At 32.4% G+C, this 22,870-nt stretch overlaps 3 protein-coding genes across 4 annotated transcripts; all 3 read left to right on the top strand.

Annotated features, from left to right (window-relative positions):
* Window positions 1-1,500: 1,500 nt before the first annotated feature.
* On the top strand, window positions 1,501-5,488 carry LOC132733184 (uncharacterized). The gene is made up of 5 exons (XM_060719783.1): window positions 1,501-1,705; window positions 2,166-2,246; window positions 3,346-3,418; window positions 3,978-4,099; window positions 4,599-5,488. Exons 1-5 carry the CDS (start codon window positions 1,513-1,515, stop codon window positions 5,288-5,290), a joined length of 1,161 nt encoding a protein of 386 aa, XP_060575766.1. The 5' UTR covers window positions 1,501-1,512; the 3' UTR covers window positions 5,291-5,488.
* Window positions 5,489-8,440: 2,952 nt separating this feature from the next.
* Window positions 8,441-12,243, top strand: LOC132733190 (E3 ubiquitin-protein ligase TRIM45-like). Its single transcript, XM_060719789.1, has 3 exons — window positions 8,441-9,616; window positions 11,079-11,143; window positions 11,598-12,243. Exons 1-3 carry the CDS (start codon window positions 8,710-8,712, stop codon window positions 11,736-11,738), a joined length of 1,113 nt encoding a protein of 370 aa, XP_060575772.1. The 5' UTR covers window positions 8,441-8,709; the 3' UTR covers window positions 11,739-12,243.
* A 3,798-nt stretch (window positions 12,244-16,041) lies between these two features.
* LOC132733182 (uncharacterized) lies at window positions 16,042-20,784 on the top strand. 2 transcript variants are annotated; one of them, XM_060719782.1, is made up of 4 exons: window positions 16,042-18,124; window positions 18,170-18,672; window positions 19,730-19,794; window positions 20,264-20,784. In XM_060719782.1, exons 1-2 carry the CDS (start codon window positions 16,498-16,500, stop codon window positions 18,385-18,387), a joined length of 1,845 nt encoding a protein of 614 aa, XP_060575765.1. In that variant the 5' UTR covers window positions 16,042-16,497; the 3' UTR covers window positions 18,388-18,672; window positions 19,730-19,794; window positions 20,264-20,784. The 2 variants fall into 2 exon arrangements, with proteins under 2 accessions (XP_060575765.1, XP_060575764.1); XM_060719781.1 differs by having other exon boundaries at window positions 16,042-18,672.
* Window positions 20,785-22,870: the final 2,086 nt, after the last annotated feature.

Raw genomic sequence — 22,870 nt, 5'->3', positions numbered from 1 at the left:
GTCAGTCAATAAAACGCGATTTTGTATTATACGGTTAGTATTACATTGTATGCGCGTTTGGTTCATTCCAGCAATGTAATGAAGTTAAGTTAACGAATTTTTTATATTCTGTTGTCAAACAAAACATTATATCAAATGACAAAAACGAGCATTTTCAATTTAGTTGTCCAATCTTTTATTGCAGTTTTGCCAAATTTAAATATAGGAATTACATCAAATGTTCGTCCATTTGAACCATTTACGTGTGTTACATTACATATATATCAAATCAAATCTGCACAATTCTTCTTACTAGATACAACAATTCAGGAATCACTTCCTGCAAATGCTATTATAAATATTTACAAATTGCTGGCACACAATTTCTTCTGACGCGTGTGGCCTACAACTCCAAGGTAATCCGATTAGCTGCCAAACCGGAAGTTATCATCCACACAGCATACTTGGCAGCGTTTAAAAACGTATCATTTGTTCTTATTAATGCGTTAATCGTTTTAACGAGAAGTGCGCTAAGACAATTACAATTATCAAAGATAAGTGCAACCTCTTCACATATTTTGTTGCAACTTTCAAACCTTAACAGCTGTTTAATGACAGAACAACTGATTTATTTGACGTGGATATTTTCCAGCAACTTTTACCTTACATTTAAATTGTTTAGACTAAAGTGAAGTGGGTGTTTAGATTATTTTACGTGTTGAAAATTTTTAGGGCAATTTATTTTTTATATCTGGTTCTAACTAATATATATATATTCGAGTTTTCGTATAAGAGTTATAAAGGGTAATTGATAAACCTGTTGAAATTTTCATAACGTTTATCATCCGCCACTTAACATTTTCATGCTTCCGAACATTAATTTCAAAAGAAGCAGATGCAAAAGTGGTAAACTTAACATATCTAAGTATATATTTTACACAAACAGCTTATTAAAAATTTTATTTCTGAATTCTTATTATGTGTAATACAATCAAGCAATTTATTATGGGAAACCCGAAAGGATTTGCACAATGTATAAACAGTTCATAAATGTTGTATAAATCTAACAACTAAAAATGAAATATATACTTTTAATTATTGGTCAATTTTTCCGTTAAAAATGTTATGATCAAATAAAAAAAAGTTATTTGACTGTCTTGAATCAAAATGCAAAGAAACGTGATTGTAAATTATGATAATTATGTGTGCTCATCGTGTAATGAAAGTATACCCGAACTTCAAGTTATAAAGAGCAAAACAATATTATACAGTTATTTCATGGGTGTTTGTATTACTTCTTATAGCAAAGCATTTGCGTTGCCGTTGAACGCCGTCTTATTTATGTGCGCCTTTTCCCCCGCTTCTTTGAATTGCTGGGTTTTCTCTTGAACTTGTCGTCCACTGGATATATGAGAGCATATAGCCATGCTGAAATTATTATAACCCTCGGCTAGCGCCTCAGGATATATTTTCTCATTCAGGCTATATACTCCCGAGCTTCCCTTCAGCACTTGTACATGTATAACTAATTGTATGATGTTTATAAAAACAAAAAAAAGAAACAATGCACTATTGTTAACAATTATATTTCCAGTTGTCAAAGTACCGGAACTACGTCACGTGTCATTATATAACATTGACATCACGTGTAACGTCCGAGCTAAAGATACGTTCACATACCACATTCCAGACCAAGAAAACGACACGAGCAATGTTAACACAACAGGTAAATCTGGTTCATTTACGCAAAAAGTTCAAGGACGTCCAGATTTTATACTTTACATGGTATAAAGATTTATCTGTTGAAATATTTTGAAAACTTTTATTAACAGTAAACTTATATTGTTGCCCCGATTTTATGGTCGATTCTCGAAAGAGTCACTTTTCGAGATGTAATAAAGAATGTCTCTGTTATTTAACACGAATGAACAGTGTATCTAAACAGAGTGTCCGAAACATAATTTTATGCTGCTATTTTAAGTAGGATTTTCTACCGATAAGTAATTGTTTTGTAAATGTGTCATCCGCTCTTAAGGAGAATTATTAACATATTTCTTTCCTACAGACATTTTAGAAGTTTTTTTTTCAAAATTCATACAATATTGATTTTGTTTTTACTTCATGATTATAAATTTATGCCAAGTAAATGTCAAATTTCTCAGTCTTCTGCACTTTTATAATTTTAGGTACACCTGACCATGATATAGGTAACGGCACAGTCAACGTTGATCGTTCTACGGAGGACGATAAGGACGAAGTGGAATATGGTAAGAAATTTTACCTGTTCCTTATTTTGAAAAGTTGATGAGTGTATTATCATTAATTTGAACGGATTTATATAAAATGCTTTATCAAGTGTTGGGAAATTTGTATAAAAATATGCAAATAATAAATGGATAACAAATAGGCTTCAACATCGACAAAAACTGTTTCGAAATGTAGGGTTTATACAGTTCTAGTAATTCATTACTTTTTAAAATAATAGATAATTAATTATTTTAAGCTGGTTTTAATAGGTTTTGGAATTGACTGACATTATAACCCTATCTTTTGATAACATAGAACTTGTAACAGTTTTAATATTTACAGTAATAGCCGTCCGCATTCAATTTTCTATATTGTAAGTTTAAGTAAAGTTATTTCATCTTTTTGCCATTACATTATCGAAATTCTAATTTGAACTGTCTATAAAATAGTCTGGCTAGATTTCAAAGTCATGCAAACTGTCCGAGTTCCACAATCTCTTAATTGCAAATAAAGAAACACAATTCCTTTTATGTAGCGCTAGATCAGGTTTAAATTAAAGGCAAATTAACCCTCAGAAATGTGTACACATTTTTTTTCTTTTTAGAAAGGTTTTACATATATATTTATGTTTTTAATAATGGATTTAGATTATGTTTGACATAAGAAAAGCTGAATGTACAATGATTTACCATAAAAATAGCTTAATGCGAACAAGGTGGTATTAAATTGCTTTATACTATATTCAAAAAAATACAAATGAAGCAAAAGATGGTCAGCTGTGTAGTCAATGAAACTGTAACAGGACATCAAAAAAAATTTCTAAAAAGTTTTGAGAAAAAAAGTATCATCATTATTTTAAAGCTTAATCTTCTAAAGAGAATATGATTATAGTTGCGAAACATTCAAATATTCTCTCTCCAATAATTAGTTCTTAATTGTCATAGTTTTGCATGAAATATGTGGACAGTACGTCACAAACATTTTACATGATAATACTAATTAGAATTTATGAACATTTCATAAAGAATACCACAATAGAGAGACGTGCTTCTTTGAGTTATTTAAACATACATTAATGTTATATAAATGTTAGTTTTTTTCACTTTGACATATTTTCAGTGATGTACATTGGATTGGCTGTTGGAATCTTGGTCATCATTGTCATCATTATTATTTCTGTCATTTACTTAAGGTAATACATATTGTTTATTTTGAGTGCATATTGAATAAGCCTTGTTGTCTGAAATTATTGTAATATAGAAAAATATCACCACCGTAGAACCACTTACACTGAATAGCTTCATCACTTGAAAGAATTTCCGACAGGATTTGAATATACACTGTTGAGAACAAAGTGGTTCAAAGTAAGCTACCTTAACCACTTAACAATAATGCACGTACCTAGTAGGTATCAAGTCAATGACCCCTATACCAATCGACCTCGCAGGTAATCAGTCAAGATCTTTAGCACTCGGCCACACAGGTACTCATTTAACGACCTTCAACACTCGGCCACGCAGAACACCAGTGGTCAGCTTATAGTGAATATTAGTGTGTTTATTTTTTCTTTGGTCAAATATCGAATTATAATCATCATCAACATCCACATTATTTATATGCTTACATTAAAAGTGTGTGTGTTGATGCGTATATATGCTCTTATTTATTACTCAGTCTAATACATTTGATATACAAACTTCAGTATAATATTTTAATATTTCATATAATTGTTGTTTGGACTAAAATTTTAGAGGGAGATATCTGAGTTCTGGAGACAGCAAAGATTCCAAAATCAACTTGTCTAATTCCAATTCACTAACAAACTGCAGTGACATTCAGAAGCGGCCGCTTCCCTCGAAACAATCAGGGACAGGTAATATTTTAATATCTTTATTATTGTATACGTTAAAGGAAAATTGTGTAATCAGAAATTTAACGAAGTCCGAAAAAACTCATGAAATCTTAAAATGTGTCAAAATATAGATTATTTCTAAATTTGCTATGTATTTCACGAAATTGCTGATGTTTAGCCATTTTACATGAATTTTCTGACCACTTATTCGGAAGACATCTTTGTAGCAGTCATATTATGCTCAAAATTACTAATTATAACACATATACATGTATCTTTCTTCTTTTAATATGTTTTTTTTTTCAAATGTGTCTTATTATGAAACTACTAGTAAATAAAAGTCAGCGTTATACGGTACATTTGTCTTTGTTTATTATCCAATATAATTATTTGATTTTAACACACATTTTGTTAAAAATATAAATCTGTATGAACTATGACTTAACACATGAAAAATATAAGAAATATACGTGTTTTTTATCTAAATAAATATCAATATATTTATATATTCCATCCACAGATCTAGAGGCATTAGATGAACCTATTCTTAACCAAAGTTATAGTGTAGTCGCAGACGAAATTCCAAGGCAACCAGTCCAAGCTAGTCTGACGTCACCAACATATGCTGAAATAGAAGAGTACAGTGAAGCAGGCATAAAACCTAAGCTTCCCTTAGTAAACAAACGTTCCGTTGATAATTCTAAACGTAAACTCCCTGCAAAACCAGACGAGGCACAAAATTCCATATATTCAGAAATAGAAGACGCTGACGAGAAAGACGCGGGAAATGAAAAAGAAGTTATTTATAAAAACAAGAAAAACCAGTCCAAAATAATCCCCGTATATAAGAAAAAGTTATCTAATGCAAGTAATATTTATGACGAATGTCAAGATGTGTCTAAAACGGATGGTGAGAAACACTATATCGATATGACTCATAAAACAGCAGACGAGTCTGAATACGTACCTCATTGTAAAGTTTCCAAAGATATGGTGAACCAGTCTAAAAAAGACCGCGTGTCTGATAAATTGACCAATCAAAATCAGCCAATCATATATGCAGACTGTGATGAGAAGACCAATGGTTCAGGGAAAGAAAGCCGGAGTAAGCAACTGAAAAAGGAATCGGTAACAAGTGAATCTGACTCTGACGATGATATCTGCATGGTTGAAAATGAACTTTATGAACCATTTGAATCGGTTAAAGTGTGATTTTTGTAAAGCTGGATGATTATTATTTTCATAACGTGATGTGCCTTGTAAAACTACAGGATTATTATCTGAACTTTGTAAGACCAAAACTGTTTATCAATATTAAAATTTAGATATTTTTGAATTTGGTAGATTTCTTAATGTTTGGAAAAATCTTTATTGGGGTTATCAAATACCACGTACACAGGAAAATAAAAAAAAATATTTACCATGTTATAGAAAATAAAAAAAATTAAGTATTTTCTATATAATACAAAGAGGTAAAGAAAACTAAGTCTTGTCTTTCAGGAATAACAGACAAGCATTGTGAATGACGTTTACTCAACAACAATATTTTTGTATTTGTTGGTTCAGGCCACTATAGAGGTAGAGCATCAAAGATTAGTAATATAGGCATCGCTAGTTCGTTCCCCGGGCGAGGTGGAAATTTCTACGTGAAAATTGATCTCGGACCTAGAGTCCAATTAATGGCAATTTGTCTCTCACCACTGTTTCAAAAACATTTTGGATAAATAGTCGGGGAAAATAGTAATTACTGGTTAGTTTTCCAGGAAAGCTGTGAATCGACAACCGAGTATAAGCAACAATATGTTGAAACAAACACAGGAAAAATGTATTTTTTTAAATAATATTCTCAACGAAATTACATTGAATTTCCATTTTCATGGCACTATTAAATTTACGTGGCAGATTAACAGTTTTGCCTTTTTCTGTTGAAGTGTCAAATGTGTCCCTGCTTTGCATCAAAGCTGTATTCAATAAGGCACATGGAGAACCTTTCGTGAACTAGCTACCATATATATAATTCTTCAGTTTGAAATGGGTATTCAGTGTTACAAATTGATTACCCGGCAAGAGAGGCTAATTTCATATGGGTTCCCTGGCATCATTTCGTTAAAATTGATATGAAATAGCTGACCTCTCAGAGCCTTTCTATGACCATCTTTGTGTAGACTTTTGTTTCATTGTGATACGTGGAACAGCAAATTGCATACATTAGTGTCAATCAGACTGATCGCAAATTTAGATTCACATTAATATGTTATGTTAGAAATCAACATTGACAAAGGGAAACAACTGACTGCATATGTTAAGAAAAATACCGGAATATATTCACTTCTCTTGAACTGATTCAATGTTAAAATAAATGACGTTCATAATGACATAAAATACATATAAAATGTCACTAGCATTCTTCCTCCTAAAGATAAATTTTGCATCAACCTATTTTCTGTCAACATCCTGATACCAGACAAAGCTTTAACTGTTAGATGATGTGGATCGTCGCGGCCTTAACGTCACCTAGAGTATTGACATGCTGATGAGATTTGATCGTCGGGAAGATCGCAGAATCAAAGGGCGCCAGTTTCTGTGAATACGAAGCGAAGGATGGCTTATTTTGACGAGCCCTATCTTAAGGACCGTCGTCTAAGCAGTACGTGAGATGCATTATCTTTGTGTTCAATGTAAAGTAATTAATTAAAGATTAAGATTGAGATTAAGAAACAAATATATTCGTAAATCACAGAGAGCTCTTTAAAACAAAACAACAACAAAATGATAAAAAAAATGAAGATTTTATTAAACTATTTTATATACATGTACAATTGGTTCTTAGCATAAAATATCTATGATGGAATTAAAATATGATACTGATATTAGCTCATTAAAATTGCACTATAAATAATATATTTTATTTTGGCAAATAAATGCAATCTATGCCAACTTAATAATCTGATGATGTGGATGAAATTAGTGATTAGTATAGAATTGCAAACATCATCTCCGATCTTATTACAGTATGAGAGCATGTACAGTCAAATGTCCATAAAAATGAAAACGAGGTTGAATTGTTTAGATTGGATCCATTAATGCCAATGAACTTTCAGCATTTGCACGTGGTGCAACCTATGGAAACTTAATAATCTGATGATGTGGATGAAATTAGTGATTAGTGCTCGCCAATTTTTTTAAGCCAATCACCGACGAGGATTTTTCAAATTTTCAGGTTTCAAATCTTAATAGAACAGATTTTATATAAACTGGACGTTTTATATTATAAAACGCAAGTGGGCGGAGCACTAAGCCGGTTAGAGTGCATATTGGGTGTTCTTCGTAAATAAGAAAGCTACAGTCGCTTCGCAAGCTCCGCTCCTTTTTAGCTTTCTTATGCACTCTAACCTATACTTAATGTGGATGAAATAAGTGATAAGTATAGAATGGCAAACATCATCTCTGATCTTATAACATTATGAGAGCATGTACAGTCAAATGTCCATGAAAATGAAAACGCGGTTAATTTGTTTAGATTGGATCCATTAATGTCAATGAACTTTCAGCATTTGCACGTGGTATTCCAAACTAAATCATTATTGAATCCAATATGAATGTTTTATTACATGCTTTTCGTTAGTTTATAGAAATATATCAGTGAAATAAAAAAAAATGTTATTTCACATAATTGGTAGTTATTATATTGAAATAAAGAAATTGGCATTATTTGACAATATTAAAGCATCATTGATTCATATCAGTTATAGATTAAATTTTAAGTCGACCCAAAATTCTGAATTCCAACATTTAATTTTTTTTGAAGAATAACCAAAATCTTCATATACTTAATGAATAAAAAAACTAGTAGAACATGTACTTGTTCGGGTTTTTTTATTATTAATTTGGATCAAACCATTCATCATTCACGGGAAAATTTCGCATCGTCCGAGGATCGAGCCAGCGACCCCGGATTACTAAACCGATACTCTTTATAGTAAGCTAAGTACGTTGTGTTTTCTACCAAACATGTTTTTCTACCTTTTCTAACACTTTTACTGTTAAACAGCGAATTGAGAACCACTTCTTTAGTGATAAAATGATAATTTACTGCCAATTTTTTCTGCGTTTTGCATTACTATACTTTGTGTAGATTTGTAATAATTATTTTGATTATTTGTGTCTTTATTTCATTTCGTCAACTGATTTTTTCCTGTCCTATACTGTACATGCCGGGACATCTCTACATGTAGGTTACTATAATTATGGTGCATAAATTTCAGAAAAATCGTTTGTCCTATAAATTGCTGGAAAACGATTGCGGTCAAACTGTTTCCGGCGAATAAAATTTCAAAAATGTAAACAAACCAAACACAATCCTCTGAGCTGTTGTTATCATCAGACTGAAGTGTTTGCACATACCACAGTAAAATTACGTAAAACTTTCTTAATGGGTAAATACAGCGGAAATATTTTATTTACAACACATGTCGGTAACACATCAATTTAATACTTTATATCTTCCTTTTTATTATGGGCATTATCTAGTGTGGTTTTAACTATGTGTGTGCTCAAGCATTAACGCCTTTTTAAACTATCACAAGGTAGCGATAGTTATGTGAAAATGTTTAATTAAGATTAAATTAACAATGTCGGTCTCTGGAAAAAGAGTTGGAATTTCGAGAAACTTTTGTGAAGCTTGCCTCGATGGAAATGTCACTACAGTCGCAGACGGAGTTTGCAAAGAATGTAAGGAATATATGTGTAACACATGCTTTAAACATCATCTTAAAGCAAGGCAATGTAGACATCATGTTTTAGTTGATATAGGTTCAACTTTAGTTCTTGAGAAAGATGAAACATGTAAACAACATGCAAATGAAATTATCAAATACTATTGTCGCAGCCATGAGCGAGTAGGTTGTGGCGACTGTATGGTTCTTGAACACGGCGAATGTAAGACTGACTTTATTGAAAAGTTTTCGAGAAAATTTTCTGAAAATGAAGACTTCAAAGACATGGTTCAGCAACTTGAAAATTTGTCATCTGCAGTCAAATACCATAAAATTAAGGTAAATACTGATAAAAAAGAACTCGAAGCGCTTCATGACAAAACATTGAAGGACATCAGACGATTTAAAGCAAAAATAACAAAGGTATGTGACGAAGCTGAAGCTAAAATTCTAGCCGATGTTGATGACTTAAAGTCTGAATATGACGAGTTACTGGAGAAGTTAGAGAAAGGTTTAAAAATGATTTCGTACCAAATTGATAGAGTGAAACTACAAATAAACAAAGAAATAGTTCGCGGAAATGCGTTGTTTATCCGCTTTACTCAGAATAAGCCAGCAATTACTGAAATGAAACAGAAACTTGAACATATAACGCTGATTCATAATTTGAATAGATTCGAGTTCAAACCAAATGAACGACTTATTGACTTTTTTACAACCATTGAAAACTTTGGCAGTATAGCTGTGGGTGTTTCTCGTTCTAATGAATTGGAAAATTGTGTTGACCATGCTGATGTTGAAGGAACTGAACAAGATGAAGAAGGTAATTTTATATTACGATCGACCTTATTTTATTGTTGTCCAGGAGTGTCGTTGTCTGACATGGGCCCGTTTCTCTACCCGGTTTTCTATACGTATATATTATATACTTATTTTCCGCATTTTCACTGCAGTGAAACATATTTTCCGCATTTTTACTGGTGTCTTGCCGGACTACTTTCTTCTTAATTCAGCAAATACACAAAATTAAAAGGGAATTCTTCCTATTCATAAGGTTTAAAAAGAGATAAATCATATAATAATCAGAAAATTCAAGTATCTTTTTATTAATACAGGATTTATTTTCATCGATGAAAATAAATCCTGTATTTATAGAAGAAACTTGAATATCCTCTATATATTACGATAAGTACTTTACCATTAACCTATTGAATGGCCTGACCTGCTTCTATTCATGAAACTGTGAAGCTGTGAACTGTGAATTTATGTGATATCATGATAAAATGATACTCAATCAGTACAGCAGATCTAGATTTCCTTTTATGGTGCCAAAGGCTAACCTCTTTCGGTTCCAGTAGTATAGAATTTTCAACACATAATTACTGAATGTTAATTGTGGCACAGCAAACTTTCTTCTATCTCCATTCGAAAGACTGATTGAAGGTTTTGGGTCCTTCGTGGAGTATGCTAAAATAACATAAAAAGAAAATTAAAATAGTTAAAATATGACTGTGGTATAAGCCGCAGCAAATTTTAAGATGTGAGAAAATAGGAATTAACGTTATCGAATGACATGACACGATAACACTTGAGTGTATGCGTCCTTTAAAATTTATTACATTAACATCATTGTTTCCATGCAAACTGTTATTTTATGTGTTTAGTTTAGACGTAAATTTACAACATTTTAAAGAAAGTACGAGTATAGTAAAGTAATCATTTACTTCACAGGACCATTTTTATAAATGTGCATTATGTACTTTGTATTTTGTTTTGCTTCTTTTTACTTGCATTTGATCCACCGGAAACACATTTAATACTTTATTTAAAATGAACTCTCGGTTGGAGTTACACGTTACACCATGGGTAACATAAAACCGACAACCTTGACAAAAAAGTGACTAACATAATAATTTTGAATATCTACTATATAAAACCATTGAAGAAGAAACACGAACTAGAACTTTTGGTGAACCCGGATGTTATAATGTTTTAGAAAATGAATACTAACTAGGCTTATGAAACTGTTAACTATTATGTTTTGTAAATTTTGCTGTAGTAACATAAAACCATCACGTGACTTAATGTTCGCGGTTGAGGGGTTGTCTCAAAATAATTGTATACATTCATGTTTATTAGTTAGCTTTTATTAAATTAAATTTTATTAATTTCTTTCTTATGACAATTTATTTCTTCAATAAAATATGTTTCAATAAAAAATGTGCTTATGTATAATATATTATCCCATTTGCCTTTATCTAGCGTGTTTGGTTTTCTTTTCTCAGAGACTGAACCGATATGTATTGGCGCCCGCGTACGCCCACTACCAGACTGTACACTTGGAATATCAGTAAGTTTGATATCATATGTTGAATCAAAATGGTTCAAATATATGTATCACTTTAAAAATCTCTCCTTCTTTGGCTTTGTTTGTTTTATACTAAATTTACAATAGAAACCCCCTTTTATCTATCTCTGAGTCCGAAGAGACTTACAGTTTTTAAGATCATCACAAAAATAAAATACAAAGCTTTTCTCTCCACTTTTGTTGATAGCATTCGATCATAACGTGCAGTTAATAATTACATTATTCTATCATTTCTTCTGTAAAGTTTGTCTGTTCGATGTACGTTTTTTTTTCGAAAGTGCATATGTCCCCATTTGAGAATGGTTTATACGATGCCGGTCCATATCATTTTAGTTTATGATTTTTGAACTTTACCTCAGTCAATATATCTAATTTCTAAAGATCTAAACACTGTGATTGTCTTGAATAAAAAATAAAATACTAAAAATCTTTACAGAGTCACAATAAGGAACCCGGTACAATAGAACATGTGGAATGTGGCGGAATCATTACTGTGAAATGGGACTATTCAGGCCAAGTGAAGTATGGTTACAGAATTGGAAAATCCAAGTGTGGAAATGGTATTGAACTTATCTAAAGATAAGATTATAAAAAGTAACATAGTATTCATGAAATAAAATGACAGATATGTAATTCTTCTGATATGGAAGACGAGTTCCATTTTGTATTAATGTGTTCCAGGAATGAATGGATCAGGAAACGTTATATTGACAATTATTATTATGAACGGTCCGGTATATTCAAATTTCTTGAATAAATGTTAGTTACAAACATGGATGTATTGAACAAATTTGCTTGTTACCTGAATTTTGCTTTAAAATAAGATTTAACGAACTACTAAATTTTGTATAATATAATATGTTCATCAGAGACATATTGTTAATGGCAGGGGACATATTCGAATGATGGCCCCGTCAAATTTATTAAAAACTTAGACATAGAGTTTTGAAGGTACCGAAAACTTTAAAGAATTGTTCTTATGATTCATATTTGTTTTTGTTACACATATATTGTTATTCACAATATGATTATATGTTATATTATATATAAAATATATTGACACAGTTCAATATAGTGATGTATTTTTTAGTTGGAATCTTATTTGTGAGTGTAATGCTCAGCAGGTCTTAGACTTCTTTGTGATGACCATTATTTTGCGAGTCTATTGTAAATACGAGGCTTGTTTCAATGGGAGATACATCTGCAGTACAGACACAATAAGGAGCCAGGGGACATGTTCGAATGATGGCCCGGTCAAATTTATTATTAACTCAGACATGGTTGCAATTCAAGGTCAATGGTTGTTATGTGAGTCACTGGTTGCTAAGAGAAGTCACTGGCTGCCATGGAAGTCTTCGGTTGCGATGAAAAGTCAATTGTTGCTTAGGAAAGCCACTGATTGCTATGGAAAGTTAGTTGATTCTTATGGATATGGGGGTTGCAATTGAAAGTCATTGGTTGCCAGGGAAAGTTACTGGTTGCATTAGGATGTTAATGGTTGTTATGTAAGTCACTGATTGTTATGGGAAATCACTGGTTGCCATGGGGAGTCAATGGGTGCTAAAGAAGTCTATGGTTGCAATTCAAAGTCAATGGTTGTTAAGTGAGTCACTGGTTGCTAAAAGAAGACACTGATTGCCATGGCAGTCTACCGTTGCTATGGAAAGTCACTGATTGCTATGGAAGGTACTGTTTGCCATTGAAAGGCACTGGTTTCTGTGGAAATCACTATGGAAAGTTAGTTGTTTCTTATGGAAGTCAATGGTTGCTTTGGAAAGTCAATGGTTGCCAGGGAAAGGTACTGGTTGCTATGGGAAATTAATGGTTGCTATATAAGTCAATGGTTGCTATGGAAAGTCACTGGTTGTGATGAGAAATCACTGTCATGAAACCAAGTTATGAAAAGCCACTGGGTGCTTAAGAAGCATATGGTTGCAATGCAATGTCATTGGTTGCTATGTGAGTGACTGGTTGGAAGGGAAGTCACTGGTTGCCATGGAAGTCTATGGTTACTATGGAAAGTCACTAGTTGCTATAGAAGTCACTGTTTGCCATGGAAAGTCACTGGTTTCTGTTCATGTCACTGGTTGTTGTGGAAAGTCAATGGTTACTTTACAAGTCAATAGTTGCTATGGGAAGTCAATGGTTGCAATTGAAATATATGGTTGCCATGGAAGTCTATTTATGCTATGGAAAGTCACTGGTTGCTATGGAGGGCAATGGTTGCTAAAGAAAGTCACTGATTGTTATGGAAAGTAAGTGTATGCTATATAAGTCAATGGTTGCTATGAAAATGTCAATTGTTGCAATACTGGTTGCTGTGAAAAATCAATGGTTGCCATGGAAAGGCACTGTTTGCTGTGGGAAGTTAATGGTTGCTATGGCAAGTAATTTAGTATTAAACAAGTCTATGATTGCTTTGGAATGTCAATGGTTTCTATGTGAGTCACTGGTTGCTATGTGTGTTACTGGTTTCTATGGGAAGTCAGTGGTTGCTTTGGATAGTCTATGGTTCCTATGGAAAGTTTATAGTCGCTATGCAAAGTCACTGGTTGCTATGGAAAGTCATAGGTTGGCATGGAAAGACACTAGTTGCTTTTATTTGAACAAACTTGAAGTTGTTTTATGCTAAATACTTAAGCTCTAGCTCTTTGGCTTTTTTCAAGACGATTTTTTTACAATGCAATCATGTACATATAAGGAAAAGGTTTTTTAAAAGAAGATTTTTTAAGTTTCTTCTTTTGGTTGCCATGGCAACCAGAGTTCTACATGGAATTCAACTCGTTAAACAACATTTAAAGGTGACCACCTAAGGAACATTCCTGGGAAGTTTGGATGAAATTGGCTCAGCGGCTCATCGGGAGGCCTAGGTGTCTTTTAAAGTAAAAGTTTACGGTCGGACGACGGATGGACGCCGGACGAATCGCGATCACAAAAGCTTACTTTGTCACTTTGTGACTGGTGAGCTAATAAAAGACTAGAACTGACACCAGCTATGACTTAATTACCCTCCTCATGCTGCTGTTTCAGTAATATTTTGTGAATATTTAAGTTTACATAATTATCATATTATCCTAAAGATATGCTCTATATGATGCTTTGACAACGAACAATAATTTCAAAATTAAGTACAAATGAGTTATCGTTTTTTTGACACTGTACTTCTCATCTATTAGGTTTTAAGTTGATACCTCTAATTCTTCCTGATTCCTGCTCAGCTAAAATAGATTAAGCATACAAATTACAAAAAGCAATAACTCATTTTTTTTTTAAAGAATTACGGTTCTTTGCCACTTTGCTTTGCAGATCTATCCATCTTTAAAGTTCCAATACTGTTTTTGTTATTTCCCTTACAAAAACGACGGTCGGACAAATGACCAGACAGACGGATAAGCTTATTCCAGTATACACCTTCCTCACAAATAAGATCTTAACTACGCACATCATTTATTTTTGGTGCATAGTACGTGTAATAGATGAAAGCGCTTAACTTATCGCATATGAAATGCAAAAGGGTGTGTCAATATGTAATACAATATGGTCAATAAATTTAACAAAAGAGCAAATATTTTTCCACCGAAATAATCCCCTCATACAGAAATACAAAGTTTCAGACGTTTAATCATTTTGAAATTTTTCAATATAGTCCTCCTTAGGTATACATTTTCATCACTTGACTACACACATGACTTTGGTATCATTTGTAAGAAGAAGCTTTGATTCCACAAACACAAGAATCATGAGCTAAATTAAAAAATATATACTTCATATTGCATATTCATAGTGACCCACCCTGTACTTCAGTGAAAAGAAAACTCTCAAAATTCTCTAGAAATCAAAGTCTTAAATATTTGTGGTTTTCGTTTGGTTTCACGTCGCACCAGTACAGTATACATAGGTCATATAGTGGCATTATTTCAGTCACAAAAGGGCACCAGAATAGAACCACCGACGTTCCATGAGCTAACTGCATAGCTGCCTCGCATCGTAAATAGTCTAAGGGAAACAACTTACCGTATATTTCTTCACGAATATATCATACTCTATTCCCTTATCTTAAACTGATTTGAATATATAATTATAGCGTGAATTTCCGTTAGTCGCGTTACATTTCATAACATGGAAAAAAATAAACATGAAAGTCACACCGACTTTGTTATGGTCGCTGGACAAGCTTTACTGCTGAAAGAATACACCTCGCAGTTTGGTGATTTATTCTTAGCAGGTCAATCAATCAATTGTCTAGTTTTATACTGAAGGAAGATCGCAGATTCTTTTATTCGTGGCAGGTCGTTTTTCATGCATGGTCAATTGCTCAAGGTCTACGACATGCATTTAACACAAAAAGTTTTCATATTTAGTATCAGCATAACTGTGATTTGCTACCAATCACCTTTATAGTAAAGTTTTAATTCATTTACCATTCTCATTCACAATAAACACTATTATTTTTACATGCAAACATAAAATTACTTAACATCGTAGAAAACAAAACTGAGCAAGTACACATCTAATGAAAATTAAAGGGTTTAAATTGAAATGCTTTCTAAATGACAACATGAGATTACACATTAACAACAAACGTATATAACGGTAAATACAAGTAACTAGAATTCTCTGTGATATAAAATCGAACTTTATTGATATAATTCCACAAATTGGTCATAATTAGTTAATGGGTTGAAGCATAAAACTACAGTACTTAAAAAGGTGCAATACAAGTAAATCTTAATTAGCCGTAATTTGCAGTATATAAACTTGTAACATAGATGACTTATAAAACGCAGTACAAGTTTGATTGTGTACCCAATGCCGACTCTGTTTATATTTAAATTAGCATAATGGGTCGATCAATATTTGATATTATTATCGAAAAAAAAATGTGCTATTTGTAGAACAAGCCACTTTAATATTAATATTTAAATCAATCCAATCCCTGTAAAATTTATGTATTTTCAGAAAATGAGGTTTATCTGTTGAGAAATCTTGAATGATTTTATAAGGTTGTTATAGTTAGTAAATAAATATCTTGGATAGTTTAAACAAACACGGTCAAATTGTTTCCGCGTGAAAAAAAATCAAAACATTATTATATAACGATATGTTTTACCTATTTCTCATATTTTTATTGATCATGGTTATGTGTGATCAAGTATAATGTTAACTTGTTTGAAATGAATCGGCTTTATCTATTACATTTAATCAATACTTTATAACTTCCTTGTAGTTTTTGATCGCATGATTTTAACTGTTTGTATATTATAAGGAATAAGGTTGTTATTAACTAATCACAAGGTAGCGATATTTATGTAAACACAAAATAATTGCTGTTGACAATGGCGGTCTCTGGGAAAAGGCTTGAAAAGAATACAAGAACTGCAATAGGAATAACGAGAAACTTTTGTGAAGCTTGCCTCGATGGAAATGTCACTACAGTGGCAGACGGAGTGTGTAAAGAATGTAAGGAATATATGTGTAACACATGCTTTCAACATCATCTTAAAGCAAGGCAATGTAGACATCATGTTTTAGTTGATATAGATTCAACGCTGGTCCTTGAGAAAGATGAAACATGTGAACAACATACAAATGAAATTATCAAATATTATTGTCGCAGCCATGATCGTGTAGGTTGCGGTGATTGTATGGTACTTGAACATGGCGATTGTAAGACTGACTTCATAGAGAACTTTTCAAAAAACTTTGAAGAAAAGGAAGATTTCAAAGTCATGGTTCAACAACTTGAAAGCTGGGAATCTGAAACCACATTCCATGAAAATAAACTTAAAGGTGATAAGAAGAAAGTCAACACAAGTCATGAAAACGCACTGAAGAAAATCCGAGTCTTTAAAACAAACATGACAAAGCATTTTGACGAAGCTGAGTCTATTATTCTAGCTGAGGTTGATGCTTTAAATTTTGAATACGACACGCTATTGGAGAAGTTAGGCGAAGATTTAAAAGCACTTTCATCCAATATAAAAAGAGCGAAATTTCGAATAAGTACAGACAATTATCGAGGAAAGACGTTGTTTGTTCGATTTACTCAGAATAAGCCAGAAATTGTTACAATAAAACAGACACTTGAACAAATAAAGCTGGATCACGATGTGAGTGGATACGAGTTCCAACCGGATGAACAACTTGTTGATTTCCTTTCTTCTAATAGAAATTTGGGTAGTTTGGTTAATATCTTGCATTCAGAGGCATTGGAAGACTTTCTCCAGTATGCAGGAGCTGACAAATCTCCAGAAGATGGTAAAAGTGCAGAAGATGATGAAAGTGCAGAAACTGTAGGTGATTATAAAACAGTGGGAGATGATAAAACTGCAGAAACTGTAGTTGATTATAAAACAGCGGGAGCTGATAAAACTGCAGAAACTGTAGGTGATTATAAAACTGCAGAAACTGTAGGTGATTATAAAACAGCGGGAGATTATAAAACTGCAAGAACTGTAGGTGATTATAAAACTGCAGAAACTGTAGGTGATTATAAAACTGCAGAAACTGTAGGTGATTATAAAACAGCGGGAGATGATAAAACTGAAGAAATTGTAGGTGATTATAAAACTGCAGAAACTGTAGGTGATTATAAAACAGCGGGAGATGATAAAACTGAAGAAACTGTAGGTGATTATAAAACAGCAGGAGATGATAAAACTGCAGAAATTGTAGGTGATTATAAAACAGCGGGAGATGATAAAACTGCAGGAACTGTAGGTGATTATAAAACTGCAGAAACTGTAGGTCATTATAAAACAGTGGGAGATGATAAAACTGAAGAAACTGTAGGTGATTATAAAACAGCGGGAGATGATAAAACTGAAGAAATTGTAGGTGATTATAAACCTGCAGAAACTGTAGGTGATTATAAAACAGCGGGGGATTATAAAACTGAAGAAATTGTAGGTAATTATAAAACTGCAGAAACTGTAGGTGATTATAAAACTGCAGAAACTGTAGGTGATTATAAAACAGCGGGAGATGATAAAACTGCAGAAATTGTAGGTGATTATAAAACAGCGGGAGATGATAAAACTGCAGGAACTGTAGGTGATTATAAAACTGCAGAAACTGTAGGTGATTATAAAACAGCGGGAAATGATAAAACTGCAGAAACTGTAGGTGATTATAAAAAAAGAAGAAAAAAGAAGAAAAAACGGCAGAAACTATGTGATTATAAAACTGCAGAAACTGTAGGTTATTATAAAACTGAGAAATTGTAGGTGATTATAAAACAGCGGGAGATGATAAAACTGCAGGAGCTGTAGGTGATTATAAAACTGCAGAAACTGTAGGTGATTATAAAACTGCAGGAAATGATAAAACTGCAGAAACTGTAGGTGACTATAAAAAAAGAAGAAAAAAGAAGAAAAAACGGCAGAAACTAGGTGATTATAAAACTGCAGAAACTGTAGGTTATTATAAAACTGCAGGAGATGATGAAGATGCAGAACCTGTAGTTGATGACAAAACTGTAGAAGAATACAAAACTGTAAAACTTGAAAATGGTAAGTTTACTTTTTTACCTTTTTTAAAATTGCTTTATTACACGTATTATCACCCATTCGTCCTCTTTGTCTGCCCCTTATATCTTCTATGACTTTTTTTCATTATTATTGCTATAACATATATTTGGGACATTATACTTCTTGAAGTTGTTAATAAAGCACACTATATACATAAATACGCTATGGACAAAACAATTAAATCATAAGTTACAGTGGTCAATCACCAGTATAAAAACCAAAAGGACTTATGATTCTTGGAAATTGAGTTTTCTCTTAATGAGATCTATCGATTTATAAATTTTCAATGTCTTATGATATCTCTTAAAATCTTTTATGATATCTCGAATACTTTTTCAGTTATGCTCTCGGCAAGAATTCGACAAGGGCAGTACATCTTAAATTATATAAGTTTTAAGACAGGTATCAGGTACTGTTCTTGAGCAGACTGTACTAATCCTCAATGAAATTTATCTATCCATCTATGAATTTTAAGATGATGTGTACAATATGATTTTAGTTCCACCTCGGACAAATAAGTAACACACATTACACGCTTCACTTGTTTTAGTATGACTCCAAAAGAGAGTTATTAGTCTTAGACCCTGCAATATATCCATCTATGATGTTTCATGTTAATAAATCCTATACATCTAAATAATGTTCCGGACAAAACTAAATAAGGGCAATAACTCAAAACATATCTGTGTTCTTTCATTTATGTCTTCTAACAGTTCGATTTTATATGAAGTGACATTTTAAGATGTTTTGTTTGCATGTCGTTTCATATCCCATTCCATTTTAAATATGCACCCCACCTTCCCTCCTCACCATTGTTCCCATGGCAGTGCCACTTGTGAAATCATCTAACAAATATCAAAAGAAGACTGTTTATCTGCGTTTTGGGATTGAGATTATAAAAGTTAAACATGTTTCGGTAAAGGGAATGATGATGGGAAGAAGATGAGCCTCACCCTGGTATATATTATTTAAGAATTATTCTGTACTTCAAATGCATTTGGAACGAATAAAATGTGCTTTTTTAACATTTATTTTGTAGAAACTGGGCCGATATGTATTGGTGCGCGTGTCTGTCCACTGCCAGACTGTACACTAGGATGTCTGGTAAGTATGATACCCTTAAGTATTAAATCAAATAATGTTTGAATAATGGTTTTATAATTATCACTTCTTCATGAGACAATAAAATGTACATATTTGGAAAAAAATATGGAAGTCTGTTTTATACTGAATTAACATGACAATAACTTGTATTTACTGCTTTTGCTTCTTTTGATGTACAAAGAGTGACTAAGAGCAAGTGAGGTCTGTAGATTATCCAATTCCCTCTTCCATAAGTAGACTTTACATTACTTAGCCATTGAAAGGATCATGTAAATTCCTATTCAGATTTTTATTACCAGATTGACAAGTATGATTTTAAAAAATATCCACATGAGTTTATGACATTTTGCTGAATCTTTGAGTACTTAGTATCTCCTTGGATAATATGCATGTACCCAAATTTGTCACCGAACACATTTCAACAAACCATTTTCATAATAAATAGAAACAATTCTACAAATCTTTACAGAGTCACAATAAGAAACCCGGTACCATAGTATATGTGGAATCTGGCGGAACCATTACTGTGAGATGGGACTATTCAGGCCAAGTGAAGTATGGTTACAGAATTGGAAAATCCAAGTGTGGAAATGGTATTAAACTTATCTAAAGATTTCAGGCAAAATCGAAGAGAGGAAAACATATGTACCGACGTGTAAATCCGCATATTTATAGAAATAATCATATTTAAAGCTTTCAATGATAAACAATAATAAGTTCCCAGCTTCAACTTCATAGGATTCGCAAGTTTATTTTTGGTTTAATGTCATTTTTAAAAAGTAAATAAATTATTCATATGACGACATTCATTATGAAAGACTTCTATTGGAAGAACGACTGAAATATGTTGTGGATTTGAAATATTGCTGATCAAATATACAAGAAATCGGATAAACAGTTGGGTCTTCTCCATCATGGAAAATAACAAAGAAATCAGCGATATTTTCTATTCTCGGAATGTAAATTAAAATAATAAAAAATAAATATATATTTCGTTGTTGTACATCTTTTCCATATTAACATATATGCATCTATTATTTAAACGCCTATTTAACCAACAAAATACTTTAATTTTAATTTTAATGCCCTGTAACTTTTAGTGCCATTTAACAAGTTCAAAAGAGATACGGTAATTGTTAGCCATACAATTCAAACATGTTTTGATTATTTGGCTTTTCTGCATTCTGCAACAAAAACTGTAGCGACTTGATATTTTTGGGGATAAGCTGATACCATATATAACAACAAAGATTAAAGTTTTAAAATATATTGAAATTTTTATCAATTCTGTAAATTTAGGTGATAGACGTTTAAATCTAAACACATATAATGTATAAGTTGATAAAAAAACATATATTAGAAGTCTGAAGTAAATCTGAAGTAAATCCCTGAAGAAGTAAATAACAGAAGAAATATGGAAAATTTATGGTCTAATTTTTTCAAAGTTTACGAGGGATAACTCATATCCATATATCAAATTTGAGTTGAACATGTACAACTGTTGGTAAGATAATGAACAATAACTGAAAAAATCCCCTTTTTACAGTTAAAGGGGTATAACTTAATTCGAACTTGACCTCCGCATTCCTTTGATGTATCCATATGTAAAATTTGAGTTGAATGTGTACAGATGGAAACTGAAAACTTTTAATTTTTTCAAAGTTATGGGGCATAACTCTGTCAAAAATTATCAAACCATGACCAAATTCGAATTTGACCTGCACATTTCTACGGCATATCAATATCTTTAATATGACTTGAATGTGCATAACTGTTGGGTAGATAATGAATGGAAACTGATATGTAAATGTATGAACATTAACAAAGGGCAAAAACTCATAAATCATGAAGTGCAAAGTACAAATGTTTATGCACTGCACTTTTTCTCAATGAGATCCATCATCCTATGAAGCTTCAAGTCAATAGCTTTTAAAGAGTAGTAGAATTGTCAAAAAAAAAATAAAGTATGAAAATTAACAAAGGCCAATAGCTCAAAAATCATGAAGTACAGAGTACCAGGTTTTGTAACTGCACTTCTTCTCAATGAGATCTATCATACTGTGAAGTTTCAAGTCCATATAGTTTAAAAGAAATGGCCTGTACAAAAATAAAATATGAACATTAACATAGGGCAATAACTCAAAAATCATGAGTACAGGTTTTTAGGCACTGCACCTCTTCTCAATGAGATCTATCATCCTATGAAGTTTGCCTCTTTCAATGACCCGAAGAGCAGTGCACAAGAATCGTTAATCTGCATAAGCACAAGAGGACACCAAAATCAACAAAGGGCACTAACTCAAAAATCATGAAGTGCAGAGTATAAGTTCTTGTGCACTGCACTTCATCTCAATGACGTACATCTTCTTAAAAAGTTTCAATTCAATAGCTTTTAAAATGTAGGAGAATTGTACAAGACAAATGTAAAATATGAAATTAACAAAGGGCAGTAACTCAATAATCATGAAGTACAGAGTATCAGTTTTTAAGCACTGCACTTTTTCTCAATAAGATATATCATCCTTTGAAGTTTCAAGTGCATTGCTTTTATAGCTTAGTAGTAAAGGCCTGGACAACAATAAAGTATTAAAATTAAGTTAGGGCAATAACTCAAAAAAGATAAGAAGTGCAGGGTAACGATTATTGTGCAATGCTTTTTGGGTCATTGAAAGACGCATGCAAGCCATGTTTGGAGTCAATCCGACCTATAGTGACTCTCAGTTAAGCTCCGGACAAGCCTTAGTGATGCCCCTGCCAGCGACACCTACATTGACGGTGCCAACATAAAGGAACATAAAAGTTACATAATAATATACCAAACAAAATGGTCAAGAAAAAAAGTATCATTGACAAAAAAGAAGGTAGTTTCATGTATATCTAAGCATACCATGTGGCTTATTGGTTCAGGAAAATTCTGATCTTTTCAGAAGAGATATTATCATTTGAAAGAAAATGTGACTGGATGTACAAGTGGAGCAAGAATATGGCATAATTAAGATTTAATTATCACCCACTGATGTGTCCATCTCTTAGTGATATGGAATTTCACTTCAGTGTGACATACCAATAAACATGT

This window comes from Ruditapes philippinarum, unplaced genomic scaffold, assembly GCF_026571515.1.
Source record: "Ruditapes philippinarum isolate M1 unplaced genomic scaffold, ASM2657151v2 ctg454_1_1_1_1, whole genome shotgun sequence".
NCBI classification, from domain to species: domain Eukaryota; kingdom Metazoa; phylum Mollusca; class Bivalvia; order Venerida; family Veneridae; genus Ruditapes; species Ruditapes philippinarum.
The sequence above is the reverse complement of the archived record's forward strand: the minus strand, read 5'-3'. Positions and strand labels throughout refer to the sequence as shown.